Genomic DNA, 19409 nt, shown 5'->3' on the forward strand with positions numbered 1-19409 from the left:
TTTTACATCAGGGCACACACGTGGCCACTTTGCTAAATAAATAAATATAAATACAAATATAAATATCGTGGTACATGATAAATGTGTAAAAGTACAGAAAAAGTTCCGGTAGTTCAGTGCAAAGAATACCATGTCATGTAATTATAAAACTTTTTCTTAATTGACTGAAAAAATCCTTGAAAAACAAACAAACAAAACTATGGACCCACTGTGATAGTGGGGAAAAAGAACGTTTAATTTAACTGTTTATCTGTGAATTATTACATTGGTGTAGTAGAAATTCTAGTCTGGCACCCATCCTCTATGGGAGGTTTCGTTTCGTATTATATTATCATTATTATAATTATTATTATTTACTTCATTTTGATTTTTTTTTAAATTTACCTTTTATTGGTTTCAGTGTTAGTTTTAGTCTTTGTAATTATTATTGTATGGACGGCATAGAGAAAGAGAAAATACACACAAGTCACATTTTTTTCTTATCAGGATTATTAGGATTTTATTATTAATATTACTGTTCTTATCATCATCTCTATTATTATTGTTATTTCTATTATGTAACCAACAACAATCCAAAGCATCAGTAACCAATCAAAGTCTTTTTATTTCATCAAAATGATATAAAAAAATTTGTAAGTTTTAAACACAAATTTTAAATCGTATAATCCAAGCATGGCAACTGCTCACACGACTTAAATTCAAGTTGATTTAAAAATTTTCTTTTTTTCTTTTTTTTGTTTCACTTCCATATTCCTGCTCAGGATGAATAAGTGTTTTTGTGGTAATTTCCGCTGCGGCCTCACAACAAGAAGGTTCCTGGTCTTCCTGGTCTCATGACTGGGGCCTTTCTACATGATGAGGTAGACACTATATAGTTTATTGGGGGGGGAATATATTAAAAAAAAGTTTAGAGAATAAAAAGAACATACACATGGTTAAAAATGTGGCTAACAATTGCTAACACAAGACTAGAAAAGCAAATTCAAATCATTTGTTCATTTCTGCATCTCAAGCTCTAGAAGGCAGTTGAGCATTTGATCTCAGACAGAGAAGTCTCGCTGACAGCTGGAGCCTCAGCTGAATTCCCATCATCCTTTTGGCGACAGAGCCCTTTAAATTTGAACCTGGAAGCCAAATGAGGAGAGCTGCATCAGTTAGGCAATATTAAACAATAGATATTTCATATATATTTGCATTATTTGTTTTGTTTTTTCATTTCAGTTTTTTTCACATTGTACCCACCTTTATTTTTGATATTTCAAAATGAACTGTATATTTCTTATTCTGGTCTCATGACACAGACCTACCCACATAACACTTTAAGACCACAGTGCTGTAAACAATCAAACCAGATTTCCCTATTTATATATTTTTTATTACAATCCATTCATAGGATATCTATTATATAGAGTGCAGACATGAACGCACCTGAATATACACTCTGCAAAAGCAGCATTACTAGCATAATCAATAGACAAGCTTACTTCTTAATGACTTGCATCTGATCGATGGTATCAGGAAGCGTTTTTCCAAATGACTCCGGAAGGAAAAGGGAGACAAAGACACCGATGACTGACAGGAGACCCACAGTCAACCACGGCAGGAACTCGTAGAACACAGCTGCAGACAAAACCAGAGCCCATTATTCAGATTATTTCTCTGCTACAGACTTCTGTCATCACTGAGCTGCAGGTCAGTTTGTTAGATTTAGAGTTGAGAAGCTGAGCATTAAGGATGCTTTTGTCATTAAAGTGAACTAAAACTTCATCTCTACACAATGACACCTGTCTCATAAAAAAGGCACAAAGGTTCTGTGTACACTACAAAGTGCTCTATTGCAGAATAATTATCCTAGTATGATGTTTACACAAAAGTAGGGATGCTTTGAAAACATGTAAATGAAAAACAGACGGCTATTAAGATCATTAGAAGCTTACAGGGCACTGAATAGAGCACAAAGACATCGTAACAAAAACATATTGAAACAGAATTAGTTGTTCAGTTTTCCATCTGCTGTTTTTTGATGCGCTGCACAACTTTCTCAATCATTTCTCGCTCTTGCCTCAAAACGAAGTTTAGCGAAGTTTTTAAAATTTACTTAATTTCAACATTTACTGTCTTGGATTATTTGATTAAAGAGATTTTTTTTCATCATAGCCCACTCCATAGCTTCTTTTCTCAGACCCAAGACCAGTAGAAAGTGTTGGAGAGTAAGCTTAGGACATTTTTAATACGAGTATTGTCAGTTGTAACAGTTGTCCCAAATTTAACGTTTTTCTTCTTCTTTTTTTTCTTTTGTTGGGGGGAAATGGGGTGATTGTGATGCCAAATATCTCACCCAGCTGCAATATGTATGGGGTGATAGAGGACCCCACTCTGGAGAATAAGGCAGCAGACGACAACATCGTATTCCTGATGACTGTGGGAGACAGCTCTCCAGTGAGCAGGTGCAGGATTCTTTCAGAAGCCAGGACTCCAAATTTACCTATCAGCACCAGGGTGAGGGTGATGTTGTGATACTCTGAAGGGAGGAGAAGGACTTTAAGCTTACAAGGAGTGAAACAAGTTATTTTCAAACATTTGGTGAGCAGGTTTACCTTCCCTCAAATAATCTTGTTTTGTCTATTTTGTCTATAAATCTCATTTAGGGCAGCACCTCTAACATAGAGGCTGTGTGTGTGAGGCCTTGTTGAAAAGGCTTATTGTGTTGATATTTTTCAACACAATGACAGTTATATTCACAAAGAGAGCAAGAAAAGGACAGTGGTCTCACTTACTGTGCAAAGTGATCTGGATGACGAAGAGTGCCAGCGCCCCCAGCAGGGAGAAGACAATAAAGGACACGCGGCGAGGAAAATATTTTGCGCTAAACCAGCTGACCAAGTGTGCCGGGATATCCATTAGTGATAGCAAGGCGTAGTTCAGAAAGGGGTTGCCATAGAGAGTAGTCATATTGAATGACAATCCAAAGTAGCTCACATTCAAAGAAAACCTGCAAACAACAAGAGAACAAAAAATAAATAAATAAAATGAATCCTGTTAGGATCGCTCAGTCAATTATATCAATAGGCAGTTGTAAAACATGTCAGAGTCACTGATGCCCAAAACCAGCATTCTGAGTTTTCTTTATATTTCTATTCTCTAGTTTTAGCTTCACGTGTACTTCTGTGTGTGGTTTTAGTCTGGTTTATATTCAGTTCGTTGAGTTCATAGATTCATGGGGAAGGCTTTAACTCACCAGAGAAACCACACTACGAGTGTGATACTTCGAGTGGTTGTGTTCCTCAGCAGACCCAGGTAACCAGAAACCTCAGGTTGCTGAGGTTGTTCAGGTTGCTGAGGTTGTTCAGGTTGCTGAGGTTGTTCAGGCTGTTGAGGTTGTTCAGGTTGCTGAGGTTGTTCAGGTTGTTGAGGTTGTTCAGGTTGCTGAGGTTGTTCAGACTGTTGAGACTGATCAATGTGCCACATAGAAAATTCATTACATTAGCCAATGTAGTTTAGTGTGGTACACGTTGGACAAGGATAAGGTCAGAGGCTCTTACTTTTGCTGAGCGAAAGAGGTCAGATGGAAATTCCACTCCGTTCTCCAGAGCAGCAAACCTTAGCAGGAGTTCTGCTTCTTTAAAACGGCCTTTGGACACTAGCCAGCGAGGAGATTCTGGAACCAGCCTGGTGGACAGACAGACACAAATGTGTAGTTCATTAGTCAAGTCAGCACAGGTGGAAACTGAAGAAAAATACAAGAGCCTCCTGCTCCATCTATCTGTGTTTGAGAGAGTATTATTTATTCATCAAGCAGATGCTGGAAAAGTTAGAAATTATCTGGATGCGATGAGTTAGAAATTATCTGGATGCCACGAACGTCTTCTTTTGGCTGTCCCTGTACGGGTGGCCACAGTGGATCATCTGAGTGCCATAATGATAACTGTAAAAATCTGTGAAAAATGTACTTTGCCAGAAGCCAAAGATTTTTTATTTAACACTTTATGCTTGACTGTGACTGAATGAATGAGATTGCAGATACAACCTTGGAACTTTGATCATCAAATCAAAACAGGTTTAAACAGAAATGAGCCTTTAACAACGTTCAGTTGGGAGGAGATCTATGGGGAGAACGGGAACTGGAATAAAAAATTATAAATCCCTTTCTTTTGTCTCAAGATCCCCCAAATGGAAGGAAAAGGGCATCTGAGGAAGTGGAACAAAGTGATGGATGGATGGATGCATGGAGGCGCACATTTAGTTTACATTAGCTTAACACATTCCACAGTTCAACAAATTCCTCAACAACCTTTTATATACTGAACAAAAAAAATCTGCTGAAAAAATCAGCAAATACTCAAGAAACAAAAATCCTAGTAGTGTACTGAGGTCAATTTACCACCAAAGGGGGAAACAGGCCAGACCAGGCAAAGCCATTAACACTGATAGATATCTCCAGTTCCTGACTATGTAGGCAGTGCCAGGGAATGCCACCATACCAGCTGAATAGAAAAAGCTCAAAGCAAGGCTGCTGAAGAGAACTCTTGGAACATCAACTAGGAGCTCAGAACCTGTGACGAAAAGGCAAAGTTTAAAGGAAATCAGGAAGTTGTACTTAATGTTATATTACAACTAATGTCCAATAAAATATTTTGTTTTCTGTTATCTGTTTACTGCACATGTGTAAATCAGAAAAGTCAGTCAAAGGTTGTGACTAGTTGACAATACAAGACAAGTGGTTTCCTTTTTGTTTCATTTTAGGTGTTGGCCGAAGGCTTATTACATTAAAAACAGCAGCAGTTGAGCAGACTATCCTAGAAATAAAGAAACACACTTACCAAGTACAAGAAGAACTATGCAAATGCTGACCTGACCCATGCCCACCATGAAGAAAAGCACATTGAAGACGGCCCAGGACTGAGCAAAACTCAAAGCGATGTTGAAGACACTTAGTATGAAAATGGAACTGAACAGAACAGGTTTCCTGCCAAACCTACAGTAAAAATACAGCAAGACAGCAATCAGCCACAACATGGGCACATACAGTTTTCTATTTAGATGTTAATGCTTAAAAAATAGGCCCATTAGCCTCAACAGCCTCAAAATAGGCCCATTAGCCTCAACAGGGCTTTAGCAGCTAGCATGACAGCTACCCTGAGGTACCCCTGAGCAAGGTACTGTCCCTACACACTGCTCCCCGGGCGCCTGCTTAGTGGCTGCCCACTGCTTCACTGAGTGAATGGGTCAAATGCAGAGAAAAAACAAGTAATTTCCCCATGGGGATCAATAAAGTATACATTATTATTATTATTATTATTATTATTATTATTATTATTATTATTATTAACCAAGAGCAAAGGAGTCATGTGCTCAGTGCACCTACATTAGGATTTATCAACAACAAAATGGAGTTCATTTAGCTCAAACTTAAAGGTAACCGAGATTTGGGAAGATAGATCCTTTATTTTATTTAGTCCTGGATGAGTTAGCTCACAGCTAACTAGCAGACATATTTTAGTGAAAAACATTGCAGGTTTGCTAACTTTAGAGACTGCTTGAGCTGAAACTGTGAATTTACCGGTCAGAGATCTGTCCAGAGAGGAAACAGCCACAAAGTGATCCCAGGAAGTAGATGAGAGAGGACATTGGCTGTTTCCACTTGTTGTCGCACACCAGGTTAAACTAGAAGACAGGGTACACATAAGGGTGATCTAAAGCAGGCATAAGAACATAGAAGGAAATACTTGGGCACTAATCTCTGTCTTCCAGCAGTCCCTGTGCAGACTGTTTGCTTCATTAGCCTCCATGTTGCTTTGTTTTGATGGGTGTGTAACATGAGTTTGTCTCTGTCCATATTTTACTCCTCAGGCTGTTTGACTTCTTATTCCTGTCACTGTTTGTATGACCACAAGTGGCATAAGGCTAAGGTAAACTTTAGAGGACATCCTTAAGCAATAGCTTCTCATAAATTACTGTGTGATTCAATGTTGCCTTTACTCACACATCATCTGTAATGAGGTATATATATATATATTATACACACACACACACGCACACACACACACACACACACACACACACACATATATATATATTACATATATATATATATATATATATATATATATATATATATATATATATATATATATATATATATATATATATATATATATATATATCCATAGGTCCCTCATCCTATTAGTTACAAGTACCTGGGGATCCCGCAGGCAAATGGGAACCATGAAGAGGCCGCTAGAAAGGCTGCAACCACCAAGTACCTGCAGAGGGTCAGGCAAGTCCTGAGGAGTCAGCTGAATGGTAAGAACAAGATCCGGGCCATCAACACGTACGCCCTGCCCGTGATCAGGTACCCTGCTGGGGTAATAGGCTGGCCAAAGGAGGAGATAGAAGCCACTGACATAAAGACAAGAAAGCTCCTTACCATGCATGGAGGGTTTCACCCCAAGTCCAGCACCCTGAGGCTGTACGCTAAGCGGAAGGAAGGGGGCCGGGGACTGGTGAGTGTCAGCACCACAGTCCAGGATGAGACAACGAACATCCAAGAGATGGCCCCAACTGACCGAGTGCTCAGTGAATACCTCAGGCAGCAGAAACCCAAGAAAGAGGAGGGAGACGAGGAACCATCATGGAAGGACAGGCCCCTGCACGGTATGTACCACCGGCAGATAGAGGAGGTGGCTGATATCCAGAAATCCTACCAGTGGCTGGACAAAGCTGGACTGAAAGACAGCACAGAGGCACTAATCATGGCAGCACAAGAACAAGCTCTGAGCACAAGATCCATAGAGGCTGGGGTCTATCACACCAGGCAAGACCCCAGGTGCAGGCTGTGTAAAGATGCCACTGGAACAATCCAGCACATAACAGCAGGGTGCAAGATGCTAGCAGGCAAGGCATACATGGAACGCCATAACCAAGTGGCCGGCATAGTGTACAGGAACATCTGTGCCGAGTATAACCTGGAAGTCCCGAGGTCAAAATGGGAGATGCCCCCAAGGGTGGTGGAGAATGACCGAGCTAAGATCCTGTGGGACTTCCAGATACAGACGGACAAAATGGTAGTGGCTAACGAACCGGACATAGTGGTGGTAGACAAACAGAAGAAGACGGCCGTAGTGATCGATGTAGCAGTTCCGAATGACAGCAATATCAGGAAGAAGGAACACGAGAAGCTGGAGAAATACCAAGGGCTCAGAGAAGAGCTCGAGAGGATGTGGAGGGTGAAGGTAACGGTGGTCCCCGTGGTAATCGGAGCACTAGGTGCGGTGACTCCCAAGCTAGGCGAGTGGCTCCAGCAGATCCCGGGAATAACATCGGAGATCTCTGTCCAGAAGAGCGCAGTCCTGGGAACAGCTAAGATACTGCGCAGGACCCTCAAGCTCCCAGGCCTCTGGTAGAGGACCCGAGCTTGAAGGATAAACCGCCCGCAGGGGCGTGCTGGGTGTTTTTTTTGTATAAGTAATTGAACCAGGAAGTCCTTTGTGATCCAGGGAGACTTGGATCTGAACAATATCATCAAGACAGTAACAGTACCTCAGTGACTACAGTCAACTTGTAGTGCTCTGTGCTGTAGATCCATCCATCTTTGCACTCCTCCTGCTTCAGGTTGGACAGCATGACCCCTGCACTTGCTCCGAATTCAGAATCGTTGTGGATCTGGGCAAGGTTGGGTTTTATTCCGAGTGCAGACAAGTTCTGCATCATGTGCATCTCATAGCGGCTACAACTGCTTCTCTCCAGATTTTGACCCTGTACAGCAGCAGAGATATTATAAGAGACAGACAAGACAGTGAAAGAGTCCTGAATTGAAATTTATACGAGAATTCTATAACGTCGAAGTCAACAGTAGACTTCAACTGCCAGAGGAAAAAAGCCTTTAAAATCTTATTTGTGAGCTGTATAATCAGTAAGCTTTTACCAGATGTGGGTCAATATTCTGTACAGACCATTTCCATGACAGCTGATTTAACATCCGCTTTTTAAATCTACAAAGAGCAGTAAAACTCATAGAAGCACACTTCAGGTAACCGCAGCTTGTCCACAAAGAAAATCGACTGGAGTTGGCGATACAAATTATTATGTGACTTATTCCTATGTGAATCGTCCCCCAAATCCAACCCACGACCCACTGTACACTCTACTGCACCCGCCACACTGGAACTTCACAAGACGTTAATGACAAATAACTGTCGTGATGACGTGAATCTGCGGCGCAAGAATGCTTTAGGGGAAAGTGACTTGCTGCAGATTTAGGTAAACTAAGCGTTTCAGTGTAAGGTTCTCTCACACTGGCTTTACAAAAATATAATTTAACTACAGCTGCAAACACCCTAGGAACAGCCGAGTCGTTAAACCCTTGATTATACTCTGCGGCGCACACGCACACCTAGAGTCACCAAGGTCAAGCACGTCTGCATGGATCCTTACACCAACTTGCATCACTCAAACCCTGTCAGGGTCCTGGGACTGGGCGACCCAGGACCCCTGGGCAGTCATGGACCTGTGTTATTGTTGTGTATTTTGGTGTTGCTTCCCCTTCTCTGTGCTTGTGTATATGTGTGTGTGGGTGGCTGAGCACTTGTTTATAGGCGGCGTCAGGCCTGGAGGGTGTGGCCCTGCAAGGGGACTGGCCACACCCGAAGCCACACACCTGCTGCTGATCAGGCCTCGTCGGGGGAGCTACTTAAGAGAGTCTTGGAGCTCCCACCGACGCGGGATCATTGCATGAGACTCCACGTTAGTCTTCTGTTCAGTTTAGTCTGTGAGTGTATGCCTACGGGAATTATGTGTCTTGACGGCTGCCTCTGTCATTTTCCCCTCAGGAGGAGCGTGGAACATCGGAGGGCAGCAGGCACGAGATGTGTGTGGACACACGAGAGTGGAGAACACGGAGCACAGACTTGTTGGGAAGACACGACACGGGAGTCACGGGAGAGCACGGGGATTTACTGTTATTGTTTCCATCACTGTAAATAAACGCACTGTTTATACACAGAGTACCGCGCCTGGGTCCTCCTTTTCCCCACATCCCCGTGACAAACCCAATTGTATCCTAGCAGACTCACAGGAGTAGAAAGTCTAATGAAGGTTTAAACATAACCATCACCACCGAGAATATTTAGCAAAGACAGTTAAAAGACATTAAGAGGAAAATATATATTTTTTATATTAATGACAAGACACTGTAGCTGACAGTGTTTGGAACCACCTCCTCATGGAAAATCAAGCTTAGTCCTTCATTATGTTTGCCAGCTAGCTGCTGAGTGGATCTTTCAAATGTTTGGTCCTGCACTGGATGTGTTTTTCTTTTCGAGGTGTTTTACTTGAAGCAGGCGTCTGCTGGAACAGAGAGGCAAGCTTTTATTAAATCTACTGCTAAAGTGATCAAAATGTATCACTGCTTTCTCATGTGTGTAATAGAAAGGCAGAAGAAATGATAGAAACTTAAGGTTGAGGAGTTAGTTAACAAAATAATGTTAAATTACCGAAAAATAAAATAAAATAATACTTGCTGAATCTGAGTTTTCTTAGCCGCTGTCCTTCACTCAAACAATCATTCAAAATCATTTAGCTTGATCAGGCCTGCCACTGGTTCTCACCTGTATCGGGATACTAGCCTGGATCCAGTCCTGACTCAGGTTGCTGTGTGCTGGGATGTAGCACTGGTGTGGGGGAATGGCCAGCAGAAAGATGACAGACAGGATGTTGTACCCAGCAGGAAAGCTGAGGGTACAGAGGAAGAAGATGACCTTCACCTGGTACCAGCCCCAGATCCCCAGGAACGCAATGGATCCCTCGTAGTCCCTCATTTTGGTATTCTATTGTATTCTTCTTCTTTTCAGCTGTCACTCAAAAAAATGACAAAGTCAGCTCTCTCTTCAAACAGCAAAATCGTATCAAAAAGTAGAATACGGGTCGCGCCAGTCGCAGCTTCTCTCTCAACAAGTGCTCCGCAGCTTCAGATCTTTTATCCCAGACAAGACAGAAAGACTCCACCTCTCATCCTACTAATTCTAAAACCCTCGGTGCATATTAACTCCTCCATAATATTAACTCCATACCATAATGTGCTTTCTCACATGGCAAGGCGTTTCACCACATGTGTGAATGAGAGGGGAAAGGGGCAGGACACAAAAGGACAAACTACTCACTGCCCCTGAGCTCCAGGACATTTATATTCAGAAAAAAAGGGGGGGAAAGGTACTACGTTAAAGTGTCAAGTTTTGAGTGGGTTGCTTTTAAGATTAAGACAGCCACATGGGTAACACAGCCTTGTCACATAGTACACAAATGGAAGACAGACAAAAGGAATTTGGACAGTGTTTCATTCGTGGTTAGTTTATGCACAAAATGTGTTCACAGTGGGGAGTTGTGGAGTTCACCGAGAGTCACCATATGGACTGATACTGTATATGAAGTAAAGAAATGTCTAAAGATCTCAAGATCCAGTCTATATGTCAGTCTTCTGTAAAACAATATGTTGCTACTCTTCACAAGAGTTTGTGACCAGCAAAGGTTGTGAGAAGAATCGCTCCAGCTTGCTCAAATCTTGATTCAAACGTCCACTACAAGACAAAAAAAAAAAATGAACTAAAGGGCAAAAGCACCCAAAAGAAACCAATGGGGGATGTTTTGTTACCTCGGGACATTGGATGCCTTGTAGTCATAATGGTAATAATTTTACTGGAAGGTGTAAGGACATCACCTGAAGGTTAGAAGTCCGTGGGTGATTCAACAAGACAAATGAATCAAAGCACACAACTTAATCAACAATTGGTAAATGAAAAAAAGGGCATTTTTATAGAGTCTCAAACTTGAAAAACATCTCCTGATATTCCTTCCATCAGAGTCTGAAAAAGTAATGCCCCACAGCCCACGATTACAATCACTTATCACTTTCACTGCAGTAAAAGCAAGAACTATAGCACCAGAAAACTCTTGTTGGTTAAATTTCATCCAAAACAAACAAATTCAGTTTCTCTTCACTCCTTATTCCATCCACCCCACCTGAAGTGAGAACTGCTGCCATGAATTAAATGAGATGCTGCGGCTGACCTAATAAGAGCTGACTGGACAGACTGTTTTTCAGTTATTTGGAAGGAAAACTCGATAAACACTTTTTAAAATACCTTCCTGAATAGTCTTCCAGCTTTAGGTGAAGGGCTAAAGCACTGGGTCTTTTCCAGTGTCAGAAGATTAATAAAGTAATAGAATAAGAATAAAAGTAAATCTCTTTAATAGTTATTATTACTATATGGGTTATTTTAAGAGGCCATTTCAGCTCTTTTTCTGATTTTCTTTGTTCATTCGGCTCAGATTCAAAGCTTTTCTCTTTCTTTAACTGCCTTTGCCCTTCTGTAGTGGCACCAAGAACACAAACCAACAGCACGATCTACACCTTGACACTGGTGTTTGGAAGTCGTCTGCAGAATTTGAATTACTAGGAGAGGGAGGAGGACGAGAGGGAGCGATTTGTCATCAGAGATTATACAATGTTAGACAAAGAAGTTAGCCAAGTTGTTCAACGTGTGTTGAATATAACACTGGATTACTGGAAGAATGATTCTGTTCACTATGAACATTTCATTAAACAGCTTCGCTCATAACGTGGCTCCCAAGCAAAGCTTTAAAGGCTGCCCTCATCGGTCTTTCAATGAATATTTTTAAGATTATACAAAATTTGAGCTCATACGATAATCTGTGAAAGAAAGAATAAGAGTCTTACAATCCTATCTTCCACAACGTAAACTACTGATTTTACGCTATAATCAACTGTCACAGTCAAAATTACTAGAATCTCATCCAATCTATGTCACATATGGCTGAATGATATCATGAATCCATTATAATATACAGTTCGTACTAACCTGATTATATAGAGCGCAGAATAACTGCGCTCGATTTCTGTCACATCCAAATCTGTTAGTTGAGAATTTTTAAAACTGTTTTAATATATTTGATCTGTTATAATAGCCAGTTATCTTCTTCTTCTTCTTATGTTCCCGCTACAGCATGTGAACGGGTAGATATTGTTGCTTGAAGCGTCCATGCATGCACGGTTATTTAGTGTGGCTACACGGATGTTAAACAGTTACTGTTGGAATTTGGGATGTTTGCCTTCGGGTGAAAATTAAAAAGAAAACACTCAGCCCTTCAAAGGAAAAATACTGAGGCAAGGACTATGAAGCTTAGACCAGCGGTCCCCAACCTTTTTTGCGCCATGGACTGGTTAATGGTCGACAATATTTTCACAGACCTGCGTTTAATGTGTCGTGGATAAATACAACAAAATAAAACCAGTACCTGAAGGAAACGGTTTCCAAGGCCTAATCCGTGGATCGACTTCCTTCGAGGTGTGGACGTCTATCAGCAGAGAATGTACCTTCACCTATCAGCAGAGAATGTCCCTTAGTCTGTAACACAGTCAAATATATTCTCAAGCAATATTCAAGCATGCCATTCAGCGTGTTAGTACGAGCTCGGGAGCAGCTTGGGAGAACAAGAAAACAGAGACTGCTTCAGGTTGTCTTCCCAAAGTGACTCAACTTTATTCACAAGTACAACAGTTTATATAGAGGGTAAAATTCATGAGACAGCAGATTATCAGTTTAAACCAGTACAGACCAAGATAAGGGAGCGTCTTCCTGCCCTTGGGTGAAGAAGCATCCTTTGTGTAGTGTATCAGTTCAGCTACAATTGTGATTATCTCAGCGACATATTTTCAAGGCACAAAACAAAGAGTTCTTTCATTAGTGAAATCTGAAACAAACCATTTGGCCTTCAACAGGCGTCTCCTAAGAGATTAAGAAACTAATGTAGCTGAGGGAGTGATCTCTGTGGTATTTCAACCTTGTACCAGCCTGTGATTCTCACACATCAATTCTTGGGTCAAAGAGAAAAATAACTAAAACAAAGGGGCCTTATTGAATGACAGAGTTTTCCTGCATAATGTCACTATAAAACAATATCCAGTAAATGCTACCATGGTACTAAAATACCTAACAGTTCCCCTCTTTTATTATTTTTAAAAATAATAACTCAAATAGAAAGGAAAAATCACAAATGTAATAACATAATATAAAAAGCAAATCATAAAATGTAATAGTTCACAACCTAATGTTCAATATACACATCAGGAACATCATTGGTAACATCTGGCACATCCTCAGGATCAATTTGTGCTAATTGCAAATACATTGAAGTAGCTGTACTAGTAGCTATACGGGTTATCATTGAAAATGTGGCTTGCAGAAATGTGAACAGGGTTGCACTTTACAATACGAAATAGTAAATAAAAATCCTAAGGTTAATGCAGTAGATATGATTAATAACCTAAATATATAAAAAAGACAGTTCTTTAGTCGTCTTCTGGCCTGGTCCCAGGTTCGAGAGACACCGTATAAGCGTCGTGTGATGACAATGGGCATTTCATTTTCTCCATTATCAGGATGAAACGAGTCTATCTTTATCAGGTTAGACATTGTGTGGTACTCTAGGCTTTCTGTTCCTGCTGGATGTTCGAGTACCTTGTTGTTGTTCTTTCAGGCGTTGTGTGTTAATCAGTGATTGTGTGTGTGTAGGTGGATTGGATCCGGGCGTTGGCTCGCCTGAGTCGTCATCTACTTGATCCGACACCTTAGGTGGTTTGGTGGGGCTGGTCTTAACCCTGCTGGCATGAATCCACTGAGGTTGTCCGTCTGTTAGGATGCTGGTTCTCGTCACTGCAAGTACAGTCTGGGGGCTGGAACACGCGGCCTCCCCGAGTGCCCTTGGTTTTAGCGACTTTACCAACACCGCATCTCCTGGTTTCCACGGATGGGTTGGATCTATGGAAGGGAGAGGCTGAGAGAGACAAACTTTCTGATAGTTATTATTCAGTGTTTCTACCAGGTTATGAACATAGTCAGACAATGCAGTGTCTATGTCCCCTTCCAATAGCGGTGCCCCTCTGGAGGCTGACCATGGTGTTGGAAACGGTCTTCCCATGATTATTTCAAATGGAGATAATTTGGTTGCTGCGGATGGAGTCATTCTAATCTCGCAGAGGATTTGAGGAAGTAGTTTGATCCAGGTCATTCCTGTTTCTATCATTGCTTTAGTCAGGCGATTTTTTATGGTCCTATTCATTCTTTCTACAACTCCTGAACTCTGAGGATGGTATGGCACATGATATTTCCAGTCTATTGCTAGAGTTTTAGCACACTTTTGAATTACTTCTGATGTGAATGAAGGTCCTCTATCACTGTTAATTTGGTGAGGTATTCCAAATCTGGGTATTATTTCATTGCACAACTTTTGACAGACTACTTCTGCAGTTTCTTTTGATGTTGGGTAAGCTTCTACCCATTTACTAAATTGGTCCACTATTACCAGTAAGTACTTGATGCTTCCTTGTGCTGGCATGTGTGTAAAATCAATTTGTAATGTATGAAATGGGAAATCTGGTTGTAGTAAATGCTGATGTTTTGCTTTTGAGCTACCTACATTAGTTCGTGCACATGTTAGACAGGTTGCTAATATGCGTTTTACTGCGTGTGATGTTTTCTCGATTACAAATCTTGATTTTATTGCTCCTATTACCCCTCTTTGTCCGACATGACTCACACCGTGAAAATGGCAGACAAGGATTGGCAGTAGTGAAGATGGGAGGGCAATCAAACCCTCAAGGTTTTTGTATAAGCCGTCTCTGTTATCTAAGGTACAATTATTACTTTCCCAGTAAGTGTAATCTGAGGCAGAGGCCTGCTCTTGTATGAATTTTAGGTCAACATTTGCTTCTAAATAGTCTGGGAGTGTGACAAGTGGCAGCTGTAAAGGCAAAGATAATACTTCCTTTCTGGGTGGTTGCTGTGAGGCAGCAGCTGCTTTCGCGGTTACGTCTGCAAGAGCATTAGAAAACATAGCTGTTATCAGTATCTGCAAACATTTCACCCTTTGTGTTAAATGAAATACACAAGTTCATTTTTGCCATTAAATCTCTGCCTAATAAATTGACAGGCGAGTTTGGAAGAATTATGAATGGATGATATGTAATTTCGTCTGGTTTGGGGCCCCAGCGTGTCTTTAGAGAATGAGTTTTGGGGCATTGCACTAGAGTTCCGTTTATTCCCATGGTGTTGATGCACACAGAGGAAACAGGCCCACTATAGAATTTTCCAGACAGTGAACTTTTAGTGGCTCCACTGTCAACTAAAAAGGAATAAGTCTTTTCACCTATCTCTATATCTAACATGGGCAAGCTTTCTGTGTTACGGGACAATTGCAAATGCAGCATCGTGTGTAGTGCTTCACACTGTCCCTCATCATCACCTGGGCCTCCCTATGGTTGGTCCAGTCTTTCGTTATCATATGGATGGGGATTAAAATGTGGATTATAAGGTTGCTGCCTAAGTGCAAAGGGGCCGTTTCTTTGATGTGATTCCTGTCTGCGTTGCCAGTTACCTTGTCTGTAAGAGCTCTGCTGACGCCTAGTGGCAGGAGCTGGTCCTGTGTTTTGTGGTTGAGACCTATGTGCTGCTGATTTGCATTCCCTCCTCCAGTGTCCTATTTTTCCACAGTAAAAACATACATCTCCACTCCTATCTCTCCTTCTGAAATCTCCCTGCTGCGCTTGTTGAGGGGGCGGGGCCCCTGCATACATCATTTTTTCACTTTCCTCTGAGCCTTCAACATCAAAATTCAACATCATCTTAACACTTTTAGCCTTCGTGCTGTTGGGGAAAAGATCTGCACCAGCTTTTGTTTTGACAAGTGTGATAAAGTTCTTTATTTTCATGTCATAGAGATTATCAGTGGCAGTCAGCTTCAATAGTTGTGAACATTCTGGATGAATATTGTTTAAGAATGTTGTTATGAAAATCTGATCATTTCCTCCTTCAGGCATGCATGCCTCATTAGTCCAGCAGTGTGTGAAACGTTTCATAAAAACTAGAATGGATTCATCTGGCTTTTGCTTACACATGGTTACTGCATTTAAATCAATTTTATCTCTAGACATTGTGAGCAGAAATTTCTTTAGATTTTGAAAAAAGGCTGTGATTTTGTCATCGTTTATCCACAAAAACGAGGTGGTGTTGGCTGCTTGGTCATTTTTAGGGTCTAGTTCCTCTACTTCTTCAATAAGCTGAGATTCAGTCACACCTGGAATTCGTTGACATAATATATATCTATAGTCAGGCCCACCCAAGTGGTGGTATCTGGTACTTCTCTGTAATGCAGAAACAAAGGCTGTAGGATTTTGTAGAGGATCGGGAAGTTCTTTAATGGTTGCTGCTAACTCTGAAATTTTAGGGGGTTGAATGCAACACATGTCCCCTATTATCATGAACGGGAGGGAGGGGCTGACGTCATTAAATTGTGATCCCTGCTTTTCTTTATAACGGGTGTTTTTGTGGGGGCCCTCTTGAGTTTTTTCCTCTTTTTTCTGCTTTAAGTAGTTCCTTATTAAATTTCTGGTGTTAGTTATTGCTTTTGGCACAGTCAAACCATTCGCTACTCTAGTGTGGCGCTGAACATGATTATCTATGACGGAAACGGCTTGCTGCAGTTCAGCTTCCGTACGTTCAGTTAAAGCAGGGGTGCCCAATCCCGGTCCTCGAGAGCTACCGTCCTGCAGCTTTTAGATGCATCCTTGTTCCCACACACCCAAATCAAATGAATGGCTTGTTATCAGGCCTTTGCCAAACACGATGGCATGCTGAAGAGGTAATCAAACCATTTGATTCAGCTGTGTTGGAGTTGGGATGCATCTAAAAGCTGCAGGATAGTAGCTCTCGAGGACTGGGATTGGGCAGCCCTGAGTTAAAGGATCTTTCATGATTTCCTCACACTCTGTCATTAACTGTTTTGTTTGCTTTTTATGTTCCTGTAACTCTCTTTCTCGTTCAGTGTATTCTCGTTCCTGTCTTTGATCTAGGTTAAACCAGTCATCTTCTTCTGATTTAGGTGTCATTTCAGTGCCTTCCTCACTCTTTTGGGATTCTGCTGTTATATCAGGATATACGCGCTGATGACGTGCAGCCTCCGCAGCAGCTATTAATTCTGTCTTTTCATCATAAGGCGGCGGAGCCGTAGGTTGAACGGATGGGCATATAAGGCTAGTTTTTTCTGCAGTGGATTTACTAGAGCCTACACTGGCTTGATTTAAAGCATTTACGTCTGGCTCGGGTCCTTTTTTCCATAGCGGTAGCATGCGATTGGTCACATCACGACATTCTATCATATATTTTTTACAGGACTTTTTAATCAGCCTACTTTCCTTATCACAAATAGTATTTAACATTTCTACTGACCTGTTTTCTGGCGATAATCGTTCGGGATAGGGCTCCGGAAATACATTAGGATGCATTAAAGTTATAGTTCTTAAGTTCGAGACGAAATCAGTCACGTAAGCACTTCCGCATGTTCTGGATACGTAATCATGGAAGTCTTCATTGATTCGCGAGCGTGGATTAAACGTAACCGGAAGTGGGAGTCGTACTGAGCCGCTATTTGTGATTTTATATTTTATTTTTTTCGGTTTTACAGTTAATTTTGATTTTTTTATCGGACCCGTCTAAGGTCTTTGAATTATTCTGACCCATGGTCAGTGATTTCCAGAGGGGTTTAGACGCTTGAAGGATTTAAGTTAGTTTTTATTTTTGCTGTGGCACACCTGAGGTTACTTGATTTTTTGCTAGCAATTTTATCTTTTTAGTGAGCAACTTCTCACTTTTTAACGAGCAACTTCTCGTTTTATGACCCCAGGCAACTTCCTGTGTCCTTTCTGCTGGTGAGCAACTTCTTAGTTTATGACAGCAGGCAACTTCCTGTGTCCTTTCTGCTTTTATTTACAAAACAACAGGCAACTTCCTGTGTTTCTATGTGGGTCACTAACGAAGGCTCCTCAGCGTATCCCACTTGTTACTATGTGGGCCACTGAAGAAGGCCTCGTCAGCGTATCCCGTTTCTATGTGGATCACTGAGAAAGGCATAACACAGTCTTATAAAATAAAAGACGAGTGCCTACCTTCGTCAGGATCCCACTTCTGACACCAAAATTGAAGGAAACGGTTTCCAAGGCCTAATCCGTGGATCGACTTCCTTCGAGGCGTGGACGTCTATCAGCAGAGAATGTACCTTCACCTATCAGCAGAGAATGTCCCTTAGTCTGTAACACAGTCAAATATATTCTCAAGCAATATTCAAGCATGCCATTCAGCGTGTTAGTACGAGCTCGGGAGCAGCTTGGGAGAACAAGAAAACAGAGACTGCTTCAGGTTGTCTTCCCAAATTGACTCAACTTTATTCACAAGTACAACAGTTTATATAGAGGGTAAAATTCATGAGACAGCAGATTATCAGTTTAAACCAGTACAGACCAAGATAAGGGAGCGTCTTCCTGCCCTTGGGTGAAGAAGCATCCTTTGTGTAGTGTATCAGTTCAGCTACAATTGTGATTATCTCAGCGACATATTTTCAAGGCACAAAATAAAGAGTTCTTTCATTAGTGAATTCTGAAACAAACCATCTGGCCTTCAACAGGCGTCTCCTAAGAGATTAAGAAACTAATGTAGCTGAGGGAGTGATCTCTGTGGTATTTCAACCTTGTACCAGCCTGTGATTCTCACACATCAATTCTTGGGTCAAAGAGAAAAATAACTAAAACAAAGGGGCCTTATTGAATGACAGAGTTTTCCTGCATAATGTCACTATAAAACAATATCCAGTAAATGCTACCATGGTACTAAAATACCTAACAGTACCGGTACACAAAAAAAGGAATTATTAATAACACATGGGAAAAAACTCAGGGAAACCAAGTTAATGGTTAATAAAAACGATTAAAAATAAATAAATAATGATAAAAACCAATAAAAACCCTGAAAACCATAAATTTCACACCCGAACCTCAACTCTCGCGGCCCAGTACCAAACATTCACAGACTGGTACCGGTCCATCGCCTGGGGGTTGGGGACCGCTGGCTTAGACCAAAGGTCTATCAGTGCATAAGATTATGCAGGCAATCCTCAGCCTTTTAATACAATCAGTTTGTGAGTAGCCAGTGGAAAGTGTTTATAGACTTCGGGAGAGGCTTTATATTGCAGATCTCTTATAGTTTCTGATATGCTTTAACCCACTGTGAAACCAAAAACAAGGGATATTTAAGACTGAATTACCCTTTTTTCCACATGCAGACCTCAAAACATTTGGGTCTGGCAGGCAGTCAGACCAATTTCACAGTGATTTAAAGTATTAAAACTGCTATAAATGACTTGTTACTTTCTTTTTGTAGTTAGTCTCAAGTTTAAAAAAATCTTTATAAAGAGACCTGACAAGAGTGGAGCACAAATTGCAACAAATATAAGAGATCTATAAAGATATTTCCAGTGGCCCAAGATGACTGACAGATTATAATGCAGCA

At 41.1% G+C, this 19409-nt stretch overlaps 1 protein-coding gene across 3 annotated transcripts; it reads right to left on the reverse strand.

The window, feature by feature from the left end:
- Positions 1 to 489: 489 nt before the first annotated feature.
- LOC147311234 (solute carrier family 22 member 4-like) lies at positions 490 to 18766 on the reverse strand. 3 transcript variants are annotated; one of them, XM_086266323.1, is made up of 13 exons: positions 18014 to 18766; positions 12310 to 14885; positions 9606 to 9848; positions 7540 to 7755; positions 5561 to 5664; positions 4821 to 4975; positions 4382 to 4553; positions 3543 to 3669; positions 3239 to 3450; positions 2778 to 2992; positions 2339 to 2521; positions 1485 to 1620; positions 490 to 1124 (listed from the first exon to the last, which is right to left on the reverse strand). In XM_086266323.1, exons 3-13 carry the CDS (start codon positions 9813 to 9815, stop codon positions 1016 to 1018), a joined length of 1839 nt encoding a protein of 612 aa, XP_086122449.1. In that variant the 5' UTR covers positions 9816 to 9848; positions 12310 to 14885; positions 18014 to 18766; the 3' UTR covers positions 490 to 1015. The 3 variants fall into 3 exon arrangements, with proteins under 3 accessions (XP_086122449.1, XP_086122448.1, XP_086122451.1); XM_086266322.1 differs by lacking the exon at positions 18014 to 18766 and having other exon boundaries at positions 12310 to 16623; XM_086266325.1 differs by lacking the exons at positions 7540 to 7755; positions 18014 to 18766 and having other exon boundaries at positions 12310 to 16621.
- Positions 18767 to 19409: the final 643 nt, after the last annotated feature.

Source organism: Aulonocara sp. 'chitande type north' Nkhata Bay, linkage group LG16 (assembly GCF_057382095.1).
Source record: "Aulonocara sp. 'chitande type north' Nkhata Bay isolate Kocher_YH1m ecotype deep benthic linkage group LG16, A_spYH_male_GT1.1, whole genome shotgun sequence".
Taxonomy (NCBI): domain Eukaryota; kingdom Metazoa; phylum Chordata; class Actinopteri; order Cichliformes; family Cichlidae; genus Aulonocara; species Aulonocara sp. 'chitande type north' Nkhata Bay.